This window comes from Eleutherodactylus coqui, chromosome 10 (assembly GCF_035609145.1).
Source record: "Eleutherodactylus coqui strain aEleCoq1 chromosome 10, aEleCoq1.hap1, whole genome shotgun sequence".
In the NCBI taxonomy this organism is placed as follows: Eukaryota; Metazoa; Chordata; class Amphibia; order Anura; family Eleutherodactylidae; genus Eleutherodactylus; species Eleutherodactylus coqui.
The window spans coordinates 65,500,810-65,519,447 of NC_089846.1; the positions used below are offsets into that span (position 1 = coordinate 65,500,810).

General features: G+C 43.5%; 1 protein-coding gene across 1 annotated transcript in view; it reads left to right on the plus strand.

Annotated features, from left to right (window-relative positions):
* Positions 1–16,619, plus strand: part of MAP3K10 (mitogen-activated protein kinase kinase kinase 10) — a 54,837-nt gene extending 38,218 nt beyond the window's left edge. The window contains exons 7-11 of the mRNA XM_066581188.1: positions 584–706; positions 827–965; positions 5,269–5,381; positions 9,300–10,016; positions 15,674–16,619. Coding sequence (XP_066437285.1) covers positions 584–706; positions 827–965; positions 5,269–5,381; positions 9,300–10,016; positions 15,674–16,068 — 1,487 coding nt within the window. The 3' untranslated portion in view covers positions 16,069–16,619. The remainder of the gene's footprint in view (positions 1–583; positions 707–826; positions 966–5,268; positions 5,382–9,299; positions 10,017–15,673) is intronic.
* The last annotated feature ends 2,019 nt before the right edge of the window (positions 16,620–18,638 follow it).

Here is an 18,638-nt window from a genome sequence, read left to right on the forward strand (position 1 = left end):
ACAGTCTACACCCACATAATGCTGTGCATTACACCTCTCTACACCCACATCATCCCAAGCACTGAATCTTTCTACACCCCACATCATCATGTGCACTCTACCTCTCTACACCGACATCATCATGTGTACTCTAGCTCTCTACACTCATATCATCCTGTGCACTCCACCTCTCTACACCCACATCATCCTGTGCACTCCACCTCTCTACACCCACATCATCCTGTGCAATACACCTCTTTACACCCACATCATCCTGTGCAATACACTTTTCTACACCCATATCATCGTATGCATTCCAGCACTCTACATGCACATCATCCTGAGCACTGCAACAGTCTACACCCACATAATGCTGTGCATTACACCTCTCTACACCCACATCATCCCAAGCACTCAATCTTTCTACACCCCACATCATCATGTGCACTCTACCTCTCTACACCCACATCATCATGTGTACTCCACCTCTCTTCACCCCCATCATCCTGTGCACTCCCCCTCTCTACACCCGCATCATAGTGGACCACATATGCCCGCATATAACAGTATATTACTCCTTACCCACCCTGTTGTCCGTCTACAGGTTTTGAACACAAGATCACTGTACAAGCCTCACCAACACTGGACAAGTGTAAAGGTCAAGGGTCAAGCAGCTACAGCCCTCCTGGTAGCCCCTTGATCATTCCTAGGCTGCGCGCCATTCGATGTAAGTTCACACTTGGCTCTAGTTTACCCATAAGACAAGAATTTGTCATTTCAAGAAGGTTTTTGTTGAATTGGAATGTTCGTTTTCTGAAGGATTAACTATAAAATGATATTTCCTCAGTGACCCCTGTAGACGGCAGTAAAACCTGGGGACGTAGCTCTGTGCTGAAGAAGGAGGAGGTGACTTCAACAAAGAAGAAAGGGAGGACATGGGGTCCAAGTTCCACACAACCAAAGGAAAGAGTCGGAGGAGAGGAAAGGTACTAATATGATCTAACATGCATTACAGTGTGTAAGAGATGCATGTTTGTAGTAATATGAGATAATGTATGTATGGATAATGTATGGGATAATTCAACTCCTACTGTAAATTATAAGAATATTAGACATCACTGAGGGGGTTCGTGATAATAAATCATGAGGTTTGTGGCTGAGTACATTTAAACAGGTCAAACCACAAAGCAACGTATAACATAGGATACATTATTCCTTATACTTTTTCGTATGATCTTCTTGAAGAATAATGGGGAGATGTCTGCACTTATTGTAATGCAATATCCTTAAACCTCTGCAAAAGAAAATGTCTACTGCAGGGGTGTCAAACTCATTTTCATCGAGGGCCACATCAGCATTATGGTTGCCTTTAAAGTGCTGTTCATAAGAGCCCATCCACACAGGTGTATGTTTTATGCACGCAATACAGACAGCTTAATCCCTATTCATTTAGATTGGGGTATTCAGACATGTATTTTACTGCCCTCCTGCTCCATCATCCATTGGCCTATTTCTGCTACATTAATTACCTCATAATCATCAGGACCAACTCCGAACGAGAACTGAAAAAAATTCCATGAGAGATTCAATGCATTTCACCCCACGACAAACCTAACGTTGAGCTACTCGTATATAAAAATCAACTTTTTGAACACCACCATAAACATTTTAAACAACTCAATACAAAAATCACTATACCGCAAACCGATTGATTGGGACAGTTCCCATCCTAAACACATCAAAAGGTCAATCATCTACAGCCATGCCATCAGATACAACTGGATCTGCTCCAACCCAGCAGATAGGAATGAACATTTATACCATCTTAAAAGGACATTTATAAATCAGGGCTACCATGTCACCCCAATTGATGACCAAATCATCAGAGCCACCAGGATACCCAGAAATCAGCTACTCCAATACACAGAGAAGGAAGGAAACAATCATGTACCTCTAGTAATGACTTACCATCCACAGCTAGAATTACTAAAGAAAACCGCAAAGAAACTCCATCATACCCTACGCCAGGATGACCGTCTGAAAATCATAATCCCGGGCCCTTCTGTTCTGTGTTGCAGGCAACCTCCAAATTTGAGGAACTTTAATCACTTTATAAACTTTAAAAACTTTATAATCAGGATTGCATTGCCCTCTGACACACAGAAAGGAACTTATCCCTGTAATGTAAGGAGCTGTAAGACCTGTTCACATGTACTGACCGCGGACAGGATACAAATCCCCAACACACAGCAGGACTATAAGATCCGGGGACAGTCACATGTTCCACATCTGACGTTGTGTACCTGATCCTCTGCAGTAAATATCCTGTTGGGGGGCTTTACGTTGGAGAAACAGGACAAAAACTTAAAGCAAGGATGAGATCTCACCGCCACACAATTAAAGAGAGAAAGACAGAATTACCTGTGTCCAAGCATTTTTCTAGTCACAGACACAACATACAACTTATGAAGGTTACTATATTAAAAGGCAACTTGAAAATTTCAACATCATAGAAGATTTTGAGAGTACAAGTTTATAACCATCTTTGACATTGTCAACACTGGCCTAAACATTTCAGGAGGCTTCATGCTACAGTGAAGCATATGTGAAATCTGGAGCAGAGATAACACACAGACCTGGTGACCCCCTAAAGGCCCATTTACACGTAAAGATTACCCCTCAAAATTTGTTCAAACAAACAAATTCGAGTCATAATCGTTCAGTGTTAATGTGAAAAAATCGCTCACTTGTCATTTGCGGTTTGTTCAGCTGACTTATCAGTCAGCTTAAAAAACCTTGTTAGCTCGCTGGCTTCTCATCCGGTGTAAACGCTCTCCGCTCAGCACTTCCTATAGGAGGTGAAGCGCTGAGCATAAAGCGGACAAGAAGCCCACGAGCTGGTGGCAGGACCTACAATTTAAATTATCTGCACGAGCGCTGACGACCTTAGCGGTAACGTCAGCATTCATGCAGTCGTTCGAAAGACTGTCGGCCCGTGTAAAAGGACCTTAATACCAACACCAATTTAGAGAGCATAAAACTTTCACATCCTTATCAGTGGGCTAATTACGTATTTACTGCTCTACTCATATATATATATATATATGAGGGAGAACCGTAAGTAGGTTTGAAAGCTCGCTATAACTTCATGTGTAAAAGGTATTGTATGTACAAGCTTACTTTGTTTCTCTTACTGAGAACAATCACATTTTCTCAGTTTATGCCCTTTAAAATGACCTTTGAGCCAATTCTCCACCTTCTTGTTTACTAACCATACAGTTCCTGTTTAGAGGAAGGTCCTGCGTATGTTCTTGTTGCCCCGTAACAAAAGGGGTGGTGCAATGGGAGCTGGGGCCCCTCTCTCCAAGGGCCCCATAGCAGTCATATTGTCTGCCTGTATGATACATACGCTCTTGGGAACATGGCTTTCAACTACTTCCCCACTTCCTGACACACATATTTAATGTGATTCCCTGCATTATGCTTTGGGGCTGTTTTTCTGCTACTGGAACTGGGGCTTTAATCAAGGTGGAGGGAATTATGAACAGTTCCAAATATCAGTCCATTCTGGCACAAAACCTTCAGGCCTCGGCTAAAAACTAAGAGGAATTTCACTTTTCAGCACGACAACAATCCAAAGCATACCTCCAATTAAACAAAAAAACAATGGCTTCACCAGAGGAAGATCAAAGTTTTGGAATGGCCCAGCCAGAGCCCAGACCTGAATCCCATTGCCAAGTCAAGATGTGCCATGCTGCTAGACACCTACCCAAAAAGACTGAATACTGTCACTGAGCTCTGTTATTGGCTGCAGCTCTTGTGATGCCCCACAAACCAGGGCCCACAAAGTGGCCATGCACATTAGATAGAAGTAGGTTGATGGCTGAACAACATACACATTTCATTCCATGTGGGCCATTATAGTCATTCAATCCAGTCACTCAGCATATTCTCAATGACACTGGACCATGACCAAACGCTCTTTTTTAGGGACGTTGTTTCAAAGAGAGATTGCTTGTGGTTGAAATATTTTTTGTGAAAACGAAAGACCTTTTTTTTGAATAGCAGATAAAAATTTCAAACACACCCAAGATATTACCTAATGATGACAGTGTGTAATCGCTTGGTTAAAGCAATCATTTGATGTTACATTTAATGCAATGTACGAGCATTTTAGTTGAAATCCTCCATTTTCATCAACTTTTATCTAATGTGTATGGGCACCTTTAAGCTGCCCGTACAACTTGAACAGCTTTTGGACAAATGATTGTTCGTTCAACAGCTCTTTCCCCCGGCTTCCCCCTACACATGAAGATTCAGCTCATCCGAATGTTTGTGTGTTTAGGAAGTTAAGCCGCAGCCAGACTGCCCTGGCAGTGGCTTATCTCTCGGGGATCAAAAGGATCGGGTGTTGAAATTCAACATCCCTGAGCCACCTTCTTTCCCCCCTGACATCGTATGACTGGAGAAAGTTGAGCTGCCCCCATACACATTAGATAGTCCTCCGCCATTATCGGATTCACGTGTTCAGACAACTAAACTGTAATGTGTACGGAGGCCTTTAGAGTGAGACCATATGCAGCAGTTAATATAACCCCAATGGGGTAAAAAAAAATGTCACCGAATGCAATTTTTAAACTATCTTCCAAATTCAAAGTTGTATTAGGTTTTTAATACAATGAAGTAGAAATCATAACATTACAAACAAGACTGCATAAAAAAGCCGAACTCGCGTGAGGATAGGGAGACGTGCGCTGGAGGGGATCGGGCTCATCAGGAAGTATAGACAAGTTACGAAGTCCCTGTATGCAGTTTGCGGTTGCACAGTTTTAATAGACAACATCTTAAAATCCACACCGCCAAAAAACGTATTACAAAATAAGGAATTTTGTGGTAAAGTGGCATGCAACATATTTTTTTTAGTTTTCTAAATAATGCAATGAAAATTGCAGCGGATATCACTTAATTGCTGCTGAAAGCCAGAAGTGAATACAGCAGTCCTAAAGGGGCAGTTACTGTGTCACACCGGAGCAGTTGGTGTTGAATACATTTTTCCTTCAAGAAGTGATCCTTTATAAATGTTGTCTTTGTTGTTTGTCTTTATAGTCAATTTTATTTGAAGCTATGAAACAATGAAGTGTGGAAAATAAAAGAAATCAGCAAATTTATGACACTTTAACGGGATATCATGAGATGCAAAATGTATCTCTCTATGCATTAGTTTTGCCTCTCTTCAGAAAGAAAATCCTCAGTTCAGTAGTAAGACTGGTTCTCTTTGTCTCTCTACAGGCTAAAGGCTCTTGGAGAAGGTAGCAAGCAGTGGTCCAACAGCGCCCCCAATCTTGGAAAATCACCCAAACACACACCTATCAGTGTTGGCTTTGCCAGCCTGACAGAAATGGGTTAGACTCAACTTTACTTTTTGTTCTTTCTTGTTCTTTCTATCTATCTATCTATCTATCTATCTATCTATCTATCTATCTATCTATCTATCTATCTATCTATCTATCTATCTATCTATCTATCTATCTATCTATTATCCATCTCATATCTATCTATCTATCTATCTATCTATCTATCTATCTATCTATCTATCTATCTATCTATCTATCTATCTATCATCTATCTCATATCTATCTATCTATCTATCTATCTATCTATCTATCTATCTATCTATCTATCTATCTGTCTCTCTGTCTGTCTCTCTGTCTATAGATCTGATGGACATTACGCTTTAATTATGCATATTGAAATTTTACAGTTCATATAACAATTGAATCCAGTCAATTGTCCATATTGAGATTTGCGCCCAAGAATCTTGAGTACAACTTGCATCAGACAGCACACGGTTGCTCATCTGTCTGCTACCTGATCTGCGGGGACAGTGCACATTCCATGTACTATTCTCGTCTGTGATAGGGACAGAATAGGACATGCAGTGCTTGTATGTATAGTCTCATAATGGGTCCATGTGTTGTCTGTGAAATACATCGACAAAACACGGACAGTATATATACACGTCTGAGGGTTATTATACACAGACAGCTCATCTACCTGCAGTAAGGAGTGCTGTCTGACAATGAGCATGCCGATTGCGCTATACTGTGTGCAGGATAAAGAACTAAGCTAGTGTATATAGAGAAAGAGTTTGCATTCAAGCATTCAGAATGTTAATCCGACCCTAAGTGTAGAAGAAGCTGTTGAAGATGCCTGGTGGATCATGTGAGTGACGCGGCTTAGTTCTTTATTCTGCACAGACTATAGTTAATGCTTACGAAGGCAGATGACACACAGTATGGGGGGCCAGCGTTCGTTATTGTTTACTGCTATACAGAATACATTTGTCAGCAGCACATCTCCCCCCTTACGCAGGTGATGTGCTGCTGACCAGCGAGCATTTTTATGCCTGCATAAATAACCGCATCAGCCGATAACGGAGCATTTGCTTGTTTCTCAGCTGATCACAGCCATATTTACGTTGCCCCGAAGATCAGGCAAATGCATACTCTTATGTGGGCTTAATGGTCCTTAAACACGGGGGTGAAGTTCTTGGTCTGATGTAATGAGCACCAATCGATACGCATGTCGATCAGCGCTCATTTCATTTTGTTTTACGCTGGCCCAGAATCGGCTTTTGGGGATGAATGATGGCTACTAACTATGACCATTTGTCCCCATAGTCCAGCTGTAGTCCACATAGGGACATGTACCGCTGGCCAGTGAACTGACAAATAAACGAGCATTCAGAGGAACGTTTGGATCTTATAAGAAGCCCAAATAGAAAGACCTTAAACTGATACATTTTATCTACACAAGTCAGTAAACAGATTTTTGTACTTTGTTAACAGAAATCTAACTAGACGTGATACAACTGTAGCTGTGAGAAGTGAATGGGTTTTCAGCCTCTGCAAATAAACCAGCATGTTCCTATTCATTTAACCCCTTAAGGACCAAGTGCACTAAATTTACGGTGCTTGGTCTTGGGCTTTAATCATGTCCGATAGTAAACATATGGCACAGAATTAAAGCTCTTGCAGTGTAGCGGAAGCAAGTCGGGTCCGCGACTGTAAGTCACTTCCAAGGACCCTGAAGAAAAGGCAGAAGTGGTTTATAACTCAATGAGTGCTATGCAGTGAAGGGAGAAAGTGGAAGTCTCCCTTCCGCTATTCAACCCGGCGATCACATAACCACTGGGTGCCCCCTGCCACAGCAGAGCTGCAGGGTCCTAGCAGACCTAGATCAGCTCTGTTAGTGTCTACTGTCACTACAAGGGGATGTTTCCCCCTTTAACTGTGGCTCCTATGGATACGGCTTCTAAGGATGCTCTAGTTACAGTGGGAAAAGTGGGAAATAAAACAAAACAATGTGAATGTCCCCCAGAGGTCTTATATGACGTCATGGGGAACATAGAGGGTTAAAAAATAGTTACAAAAATAAGTAAAGAAAAAAATCACAGAATAAAATAAATTTTTATATATATATATATATATATATATATATATATATATATATATGTATACATATATATAAAAAAAGACCCAATGCCAACCAAAACCGTCACTATATGCGCCCTGTAATCCGAGACTATACAAATTATATATCAATCCATCTGACACAAAATGAAAAACGCATTCCTGTAATTTATTTTAGTGTAAATATACTAATTTTATAAATAACTATACATTTTTTTAAAAAATTAGATTTTTTTTCTAACGTTTTACCCCCAATAAAACTAAAAAACAGGAAAAAAAAGTCAGTGATAAAAGGATATAAAAAATAGCCCTATATGTCATGGAAAAATAAACAATGCAAAAATAATTTTGGTAGCTGAATACAAAAAATAGATTAGTAAAACCACCATTTAGGGTTAAATCCCGAAACGACCTGGTCCTTAAGCACACAAGGAGTGAACATGTAGTAGAAAAGAAGAACAAAATTCCTCCTGCGCTCTTATCAGGGGTCTTTCAATCCAAATAAGGAGACTGTCAAGTCTCCACGATATCCAGCAAAATATATTTATTCAAATAGTACACATAAAAAAACCTGTTTTTTTTATGTGTACTATTTGAATAAATATATTTTGCTGGATATCGTGGAGACTTGACAGTCTCCTTATTTGGATTGAAAGACCCCTGATAAGAGCGCAGGAGGAATTTTGTTCTTCTTTTCTACTACATTTCCCCCATTGTCGGGTGAACACCTTCTGGGGCTACTCCCTCCTGCTGCACCTCCTTGGACCAAGGATATTCGGGGATCCTGTACATCCATCTATACATTCTACAAGCTAACTGGGATCATCAGTGCAAGCGGGCCTTCCCCTACACACCTGTGGGGGTCCCGTTTTGCACTAGGTGAGTTTACCCCTTAATTTGCCACCTTCGGATCTTAGTGTGGTGGCACGGATCTATATTTATTCAAGGAATGAACATGGTGATGAACTGAAACACAAGTTATGTTTGGGGGTTGCCTGAGTCCACATCAAATCTAGTTTAAGTGTAGAAATGGTCACGTGTGTATATTCTGTGGGAGTTAGCGAATCAGCAGAGCAAGCTTTAAACCAGAGGTTCCCAAACTTTTTTGCCCCATAGACCAGACGCCGATTTTTTTCTTTTGTTTTCTGTAGACCCCTTGCCTGCCTAATATTGAATTTTCCTTAACTTATTAAAGTCAAATGGGTTTTCCCAGTTGACACAGCGCTGCTCACTTTAATAGGGTTTTTGTAGAGTGGACAATTCTAAAAAAAAAGAAAAGAAAAACATGTATACTGCTATGATAACTTGTAGAAACCTGCATATGAACATAGCCCACCACACAGCAGATAGGTATAGTTCACGTAAAACTTCTTGGGCTCTGCTGGAACATGTGAAAACGATGCCCAGTAGAAACTTTATAGGTAAATCAGCGGCTGCGCAGGTCTGTTTTGTCCATCACCGGAGCCCAAGACGTTTTGTGTGAACTCTACATAAACAAAGTTATGAAATACCAAAGAGGTAAGTAGCTTCCATGTCTATTATAAGTATTATGTACACAATCTGCGGAAGGTGTATTATGTCATTTACAGAACGCCTAAATGTTGATGAAGACCTGCCTAAAGGGAGTCCGCTCACATGTACCCCCATTTACATCTCGTGCACCCCCAAATTTTTTTCTTGCTGACATGGACCCCCAGCAAGTCCAAATCAACCCCTAGGGGTTCCATATAGACCACTTTGAGAACCTCTGCTTTAAACCCACAAGACAATAGTGTTTGATGTATTTCGGGTGGAGTTACCTTCACGTAATCTAATAATATGTTACCTGATTATTTTGTCTCCTCCCAGAGGAATATGCGGATAATGACGGCTCCGTTCCCCAGTCCCCATATTCCACACAGTCCTACCTCACATTACCCCTCCAGACCGATGTCAAGAGTAACACGGAGGACTCCAGCCTCTCTGCAACATCGTCTTCGGATAGTCCCAAGCGCACCCCTCAGTCACGCAGGAAAAGTGAACTAGTGCTGCTAGGATGTGCATCCCTCCTAGCGGCTGTGGCATTGGGTGCTGACCTTGCAGAACTGGTGCCCCAGGAAGAAAAGAGGAAGGGAATTTTTCAGTGGGGAGCAAAAGGTCAGAGACGTAACACCAATTCACCCAACCGCTCTATTTCTAAAGAGGAACCGGTCATCCCTACAAGTTCAGTCACCCTCATCTCCTTGTCTTCCATCTCAGACTGTAACTCTACCAAGTCCCTTATCCGTTCAGATAGCGACGAGGCTGTTTTGGCCAATGATAACATGCCCTCCGGGCAACAGTGTGGTGAAGAGACCATTGGGGAGCAGAGTGATGGGCAAAACCCACTTGTGGACTATAAAGTGGAAAGCTTCAAGCGAGACCCCCGGCAATCGCTAACTCCTACGCATGTGACAGCCACCAGACCTAACAACTCTTCAAGAGGCCACAGGAGAACCCCATCGGATGGGGCCATACGGCAGGTCACACAGGGTCATCGGCGCTCACCGTCAGACGGTAGCACCCCGCCTCAGCTGTGTGATGCAGGTTAGTATTGATGAGCAATGTCATGTACTTATTTTTGGTGCTGTAGCTCAGGATTTTCATTTTACCTTATAGAAGACATTATGGCAAGAGAGAGGGGGCAGTGCGGATTTGCACAAGGCTTCTTCTACACGTTAAACAGAACCTGTCAGCACTTCCAAGCATATACAACTGCCTACAGTGACAGAACACTGAAGTAGTTCTATGTCCAAAACATATTTGGTTATGGTTCCTGAAGAAAGCATACCTGGAAAAAGAGCATACTAAAATTTCCCTCCCCACATACTAGTGGATGCCAACTGTTCTAGTGGATGGGCTGTACCATCTCTGCTGCCTGGAGTTTGTCTGTTTTACCGTAAACCTGACCCTTTCTGCCTGTGTGACATGGATGAAGTAGGAGACTCTCCTATGGGGCGATCGGAATTCTGCACATGGAGAGTGCTTATAAGCACATGTGCAGATCATTTGGTGCTTGTGTATGTGCCAATCCATGATCTACCGGGACTTATGTAAGATTTTCGATCACCCAGTGGATGACATCTCCTGGCACACTGGAAGAGAGAAGAGGGGATTTATGGGACAAACTCTGGTCAGCAGGGATGGTCCAGCCTTCCCACCGGACCTGTCAGTATCCATTAGCATGCAGTCTGGGAAATTTTAAAACCTTATGGTCCAATGTCCACTTGCGGATTTCATATATCAAATTCACATGGGTCACCGTCACGGAAGATCCGCAATTCAAAGTGCCCATAGAGAAGCATTGGCATCCGCAATTGAATTTAAGCATGCCGATTTGATTTGGTACGGAAAACCAATCGCAGCATGCTCCATTTCAGTGCGGATTCCGTGCGGACAGGCTCAATAGAAGTCAATAGGTGCGAACGATCCGCAGTGCATCCACAAAAACAATTGTGGATGCACTGCAGATTTGAAGGTTTAATATCAATTAGGGAGGTGGGGAAAAGGTTGGGAGGTGGGGTTTGGGATTTCTTTCCTCGTGGAGGAATCTGCGATCTCCTGCAAATGGTTTCCACAGGTCTCCCACTGTGGAAACCATTCCGCCTGTGGACATGAGGCTTATTTCTAAAGGTATGCTTTCTTCAGGAACCATAACCAAATATGTTTTGGAAACAAGCGTACTTCTGTGTGGTATCGCTGTGGGCGGCTTTATATGCTCAGAAGTGCTGACAGGCTCCCTTTAGCAAATAAGGAAAAGAGAAAAAAGACCAACTACAAATCAATTGTTCTTCTTGTTCTATAATAGATGGGTATGAGGATCAACAAGCTCCTGTTACAAGGATCATATGCTAATATGCAGTAACACCAGTAGGGGGCACAATTTAGCTCTTGCTATACGGCCCATCCTCCTCTGTGTGTCCCTGCAGCTATATACAGTATATGACAATCACTTAAAGGGGTTGTCTGGTTACAAAATGACTATTTTTTAAAATTTAGATACAAATGAGTTAAAACAATAAAACAAACATTACTTACCTGTCCTCTTTCGGGCGATCCAGCGCTGCAGCCTCCTGGTTTGTGTTGACCGCGGAGTCAAGTGACTACTGCCTACCAATCAGGGTCCGCAGTGTCACCATTCCAAGCTCATGGCATCATGGCACCCAGAATGGGCAGTGCCGCTGTGACCTGTGATTTGGAGGCAGTAGTAACCTGACTTCTGCTGTCAGCACAGACCAGGAGGATCACAGGGCTGCAGCGCAGGATCGCGAGGCAGAGGACAGGTATGTAATGTTTGTTTAATTGTTATAACTCATTTGGATCTCATTTTAATAAGTCAGTTTGTAACCAGACAACTCCTTTAATCATAAAAGGTAAGCGCCAATTGCCTCCTCCAGCCTGTTATATTAAAGGGAACCCATCAGTTCTTCTGACATGTCTGTGTTAGTAAATAAATGTATTCCCCATAATATAACAATTTTGCACTATCTTTTCTCAGAGCCCTTTGTTGTGTCGTTCCTCTGTTATTCCTCTTGGAAAATCAGGATTAAATTGACAATTGCAAGTTACCAGTTGGGGGCATGTCCCAGCACACTCTCACACTGTCCACCGAGTACTACTAAAGTCAGACTGTATAGGAACACACCCCTGTGACAAGGGGAATGATAACACTGCTGTCAATTTATTCATTCATTTCCAGGAGGAGTAACAGAAGGACAGGCCAACATAGAGTTCTAAGAAAAGATACTCCAAATTGTTATCTTATGAAGGATACAAGTATTTACTAACAGACATGTCGGGAGAAGTGACCGTTCCATTTCAAAGGCTTTTTTCAAGACTAAACTATTGATGACCTGTCCTCAGGATAGGCCATGAATAGTTAGGCAGATAGGTATTGATAGTTGATCGGTAGAGGTCCACCACCTAGGATCCCCACCGATCAGCTGATTGAAGAGGCTGCAATACTGGGGTGAGCGCTGCGGCCTCTTCTCAGGCCTGTCATGTCATGTTCATGGGTCACATGGCCTGAGAGCAGCTAAATCGCATTAGGTGAACGGGATTGAGCTGCTATACCAGGTACAGCTGCTATACAATGTGCGGCACTGTGCCCGCTATGGACAGAAGTGGCAATGGCGTTCACCTTTCGCTGTCAGTTTAATGATTAATGATTAGCAGGGATCCCAAATGGCGAAGCCCCGACGATCACTTGTTGAAAACCCCATCTTCAATTGGAAATGGCAATAATCTAGATCCTGACTGCAAAAGACAAAATGGTCTACATAGATTTGTATCTTCTCGCTGGATTCCCACACATGGTTTATTACTAGAGATGAGCGAGCGTACTCGCTAAGGCACATTACTCGAGCGAGTAGTGCCTTAGCCGAGTATCTCCCCGTTCGTCTCTAAAGATTCGGGGGCCGGCCGGGGGTGGGGAGCGGCGGGGGAGAGCAGGGAGGAACGGAGGGGAGATCTCTCTGTCCCTCTCTCCACCCTGCTCCCCGCCGCAACTCACCTGTCACCGGCGCCGGCCCCCGAATCTTTAGAGATGAGCAGAGAGATACTCGGCTAAGGCACTACTCGCTCGAGTAATGTGGCTTAGCGAGTGTACTCGCTCATTTCTATTTATTACCCAACTTTCTTGGAATGCTCCATGGCAAAGCTATGTACCAATATACAGGCCTCGCTGCAGTAATAGGACTGTATGAAGGCTGGGGGATATCTCCTACGGGACTTTCATAGCGGCTGCATTGAATGTCACTGTTAAGAAATAGTAATGAGGTGACTACAGAAGACGTCTCGAGGACTTGTAGTTAGTGGTGATGAGGCCCTCCTTATGTAATGTGTGTTCCTCCTTACACGCTATTTCAGCACTTCTATGTCGGCCATGCAGCAGGTAAATGTGAAATAAGACGGGCTGTGAGTATTTTCGGACTCTACAGTGTGTAGGAGAATGGGAAATGATGCAGACATAATTTTTCTGTTTTTGGAAGCGCCAAGTGCACTGTGGTCTGGCAGGGAATTATGACTCCCCCAGAATGCCCTTTACAATCATCTGCAGCATCAACATAGCCAAAGCGTTTCCACTGTATACACCTACCGTCTGCGGCAGATCAACATCGGGAACCGATCTATTAGATATTTATTTTATCAGTATATTCAGGGGAGTTTCTCTGTTATGTAGAAGTACATATAATCACAAATGCCCTGTTGGAGTGCTATATAGGATAACGTACACTGTGCAGTAAATGATAAATCTGTGACCCAATCCATGCCTGCCCTGTTGTACCCCCATAACAGTATCAGTCATGTATGCTCCCAAGCAATGTCCCCTAAAACAATACCAGTGATAGTGTACTGGCAAGTACCACCAACCACAGTCTCCCTAAGTGCCCCATTTATATACACCGAATGACTTCTTTATTAGAGACCCCGTTCTTTTAACGATTAGCACTTCTCTATATGAGACCTAAGGCCCTAGAATGCAGCACAAAATCACATGACAAGTTTTCCGTCAATCAGTGTTACTGTGAATCCACATTTGATGGGAAAATCCAGCGATCTGAGCGACTTCCATCGAGGCCTGGTCAACAGTGCTGGACTAGCTGGGGCCAGGATTTCACTGTCAACCTTATGGGGTTTTCTCGTGCAGCGGTGTGAAGAGTATATAGAGAGTGGTGTGACTGAGGAAAAACGTCCAGCAAAAGGGGATCCTGTGGATGGAAACAACTAATCACCGAAAGGGGTCAGAGGAGGATGTCAAGAATTGTTCTGATGAACAAGCATTGTACAGTCAAACACACTGCAGCCAAATACAATGCTAGTGCCCCAACTAATGTGTCCAAATACACAACTAGACGTTCCTTACTACGGATGGGCTATAACAGCAAATAGACAGCAATAGTGCTGGAACTCGCTAAGAAAAAGAGTAAGATGAAACTCCAGTGGCTAAAGGAGCGCAAAAATTGTATGGCTGTGCAGTGGAAAAACATCACCTGGTCAGATGAATCCAGATTTATGTTGCACCGTGCTCATGGGAGGTCAGAATTTGGCACAAGCAGCATGAATCGGTGAACCCTTCCCGTCAGTCTGGTGACAACAAATCAGGCTGGTAGAGGTGGAGTAATGGTGTGCGGAATATTTTCTTGGCACATCGTGGATCCTCTGATAGCTATGAATGGACACTATGAATGGAATTGTTACTGTTCTTAAAGCTAAGGGCTCCTGTCCACGGGGTGATATGTCACTCCATTATCTGCGGCGATAATCCAGCCGCTGGTAATGCAGTGAACGCTTTCCATAGACTTAATTATGGAAAGCGCAGCCCGACATCCACGAGTGGAGAATCATAGCAATTTTCTGCTTGCGGGATTCAAATCTCGGCATGCTGTGATTTGCCGCAATTCTCCTCGGAGAGCCTATCTATCAGATGGGCTCACTGCGGAGACCTGTCATTTCTTTTTCCCCTGCTCCCCCGGCAGATATTCCACCTCGCCCGTGGATAGGCAGCCTAAAGGTGCTGCATTGTGTTACGAGATGGGATCTCTAAGAACATGGCTATTCATTGTAGACCTGTACGGCACATATGACCCACACAGTACCAGCCAATGCCCACAAGATCTCTTCCTGTACTATGCATCTTATCCAACATGTTTCTGTGCCAAACAGTCGCCTCTTCCCATCTAATGTCGATAACAGGGAGCAGTGCTAGGGGACTAAAATTTTACACAGTATATATTAGGATTAGAGATGAGCGAGTACGCTCGGTTAAGGCAGATACTCGTCCGAGCAAATGCGAGGGGGCGGCAGGGGGGGGGGGAAGCGTCGGGGAGAGTGAGAGAGATCTCTCCCTTTCTCCCCATCAAACCCCCCCCCCCCCCCCGCATTTGCTCGGACGAGTATCTGCCTTAACCGAGCGTACTCGCTCATCTCTAATCCTAATATATATTGTGTAAAATTTTAGTCCCCTAGCACTGCTCCCTGTTATCGACATTAGATGGGAAGAGGCGACTGTTTGGCACAGAATTTACATGAATATTCTGCCTAAACCTGAATGGTCAACTTGATTGAACCTGTATGTTATTTCAAATGGGTGCAGAAGATAAGTAGTGCAGGTGGTATCTAACAGCCACTTATCTCTAGGAGCTAGGAATTCTAAATGTGATCTCTTTGCTTAATATTAGAATTATCCGTTTTTTTTCTTGCAGGTTCCAAAGACTACACTCCTTTTCCTCGCCTTCCAGATCCCCATTTTGTGTTCCCCCCTCCAGCTAGACGTAAACCCCAGGAGAAGGATTCAACAGTAGAAAGACCCACCACCTTGGAATTTGCCCCTCGGCCTCGACCCTCTTCTAGCCGACCCCGTTTGGACCCTTGGAAATTTGTGTCCCTTTCTCGGACTCACAGTTCATCTCCATCTGGCAGTGGGGGGGATGCCAGCTCCAGCGGATCTGCAGATGGTATCCAGGTTGGGGGAGTAGAGGAAACCCTGCTGGATATGGAGGTGGAAGGACAGAGACTGGACAACACTGTCCCTTTGTGTGGAGGAGGAATACGGCCGCAGACTGACCCTTATTACAATATGGGAGAGGACGTGTCTTAACACACAAGGCTTTGGGCACCAAGTATTATCCAGCCGCTGCCTCTTGTAGGAACTGAGCGGTTCTTATGAATGTATTTCGTGGTTGTCACCCAACGGGTATAAAAAAAAATGAATAAGCAAATAACATAAGGGGTGGACCTCGCCCCACTTTATTCCTCTCGGTGGGAGAAGCTGAATTAGGTTCCAGCTGTGAATTCTCTCCTGAACCCCTGGGGTCTTGCAGCCTTCACTTATTAAAGTCTCCCAAATGTCACTTGGTCAGGCCTTCTGTGCATCAGGATTGGATTATCGTATTGATTTCTGTGAAAATGACTGAGCCTTTGCTTTACCCACCTGTGTTTACAAGTATCCTTACCATCAGCCCTGTCCTGGGGCATCAAGGACATTGCTGAAATCTTGGGAATCGCTGGCTTATTTCCATTGTAGCATGGGCGATAGGCAGGATGTAGTGACTTCCAGCAGCTAAAGGGTGCAAAACATACCTTGACTTTGCTCCATCTGTTGTCGTCATAATGGTGACTGAAGTATTAATAAAGAATTTTACCACTCTGGTTTACCGTGAGTTTCTAAGTGATATCTGGATATATGACTGCAAGTCATACAGCTCATGTATGGGGTAATAATAGCGCCATCAGTATGTACAGTGGTGCAGAAATGCTCCGCCGGGTACTTGGCAGCGTAGCAGCCCAGGGCTTGATCGAGGTTCGAGCTGACAGCTTTTAAGAATTGCTTTCAGGGTACGTTCACACTTAGCGGAATTGGTGCAGATTTTCCGTACTATCATCCACACTGAATTCCGCATCATTGATGCAGATTTAGACAGAGATTAGCAGCAGATCTTATCCCTTCAATTGAAAGGTGAAGCCTACTGCGGACCCACTTCAAAAACTGCGTCAAAATCCGCACCAAGTTTTCTGTTGTGGTTTTCATGCAGACAACCTCCACCATTTTTCGTTACGTGTAAACATACCTTGAATTATCTCCAAACCATAATGGGACCTCAGCCGTTCCTAACTGTTGGTGCAACACATCAGACAAAAAGTGTTCCTCCACACCCAGGTACGTCTATCTAATGTAAAGATGGAGTAGTGTAATTCATCACTCCGTAGAACGTTCTTCCATTCCTCACCTATCCAATTATGATGCCCCTTGTAGACGGGCTGATGCATATTCTTTAAAGAGAACTTTTCAGATGTTTGCAGGATGAATGGAGGGAAATACCAGCTGATGTGTATCAGACACTAGTATTTATTCACTTTGTGGCATACTTTCTACTACTTTTGATTCTTGCTCAGCTGTCCAATTACATTTGGTAGGATAGTACATGTAGCAGCACCAACTTTGGTCACCGGCATGCTATGTTAATAATATAGGTGCTCTATGATCTCTATGCTACTTAGGCAGCACGATTGTTACAATTCATCCTCAATGGTTGGCATACGACAGGAAGGTTGGAATTGCTACATCCGTTGCACTTTTTTTTTTAGATTGGAGTCAATAGGATGATGATTAGAATGAAGGGATGTGATCACGATATTGTTACTTATTTTTTCATACTTTTTTATGCATTGCTGAAGTGTGAATTGGATTGAGTTGCACCGCTGCACGCAGTCCATGGACAAGAATTGTTTCACCTTCTGGAGTAAAAGCAGACATTTTTTCTAAGTCTAGACAACCACATTAACATAGGATAAACTTTCATTCCCATAGGTACCTTGCATAGATTATACTTGAGGATTGACGTGCACATTGCTTGTGTATGATCTCCTGCAGCGAGGCTTTAGTCACACGGGCGTGTATACGCAGCTATTTACCCCCGTCAATGCACCAGGCCAGCTGAACAAATGCATTGGATGTCCGGCGTATTTACCCGAGTGAATAGCTGCGTATATACACCTGTGTGAATAAAGCCTTAACCAGAAATGTACAAGGCTGTGTTCTACGCTGGTCTTACAAGAGTCACAATTCAATGTCTGCATTACAACCATAATACATGAACCTCCTGAACGTAGATCACTATAGGGTTCTCTTGTGCTAAACTCTACATTTGGATCATTAGAACAGAGGAAAGTTCGGATCTTATGACCATAAACTTTACATTGCTGCTGTATTCTGTCTGTGCAAAACTGGCCTTAGACTTTGTTCACTTGTGCCCTGTATCTTCTTGTTGTTTAACGCTGTAATAGGAGCCAAATAATGCAAGAACCTGAAGTGCCAGCATAATGGGCAACAGCAGCCTCTGACAGAACCTATTGACTATGATGGGGTCTGTTGAGTTTCTAGCATTTTCAGTTTATCAGTGATGGTGTGGATAACGCACCCTATGTCCTCCAGAGTCCCGTCAAAATCTTGCACCGCACAACTAGAGACCAGCGCATGCACAGAAGAGCCCGATGATCCTGCCCACAATAGGGCTAAACTAGCTGCACATGCATGGTTGCATGGCATGTATGGGATTTGGATGGGCTGTGGATAATGTAGGCGTTCTCATCCACGTCCATCATCAACAGAGGAGCCCGGTTACAGGTGATGAAGGCAGTTTGGGTAAGTATGTAAAGCACATCCCCTGA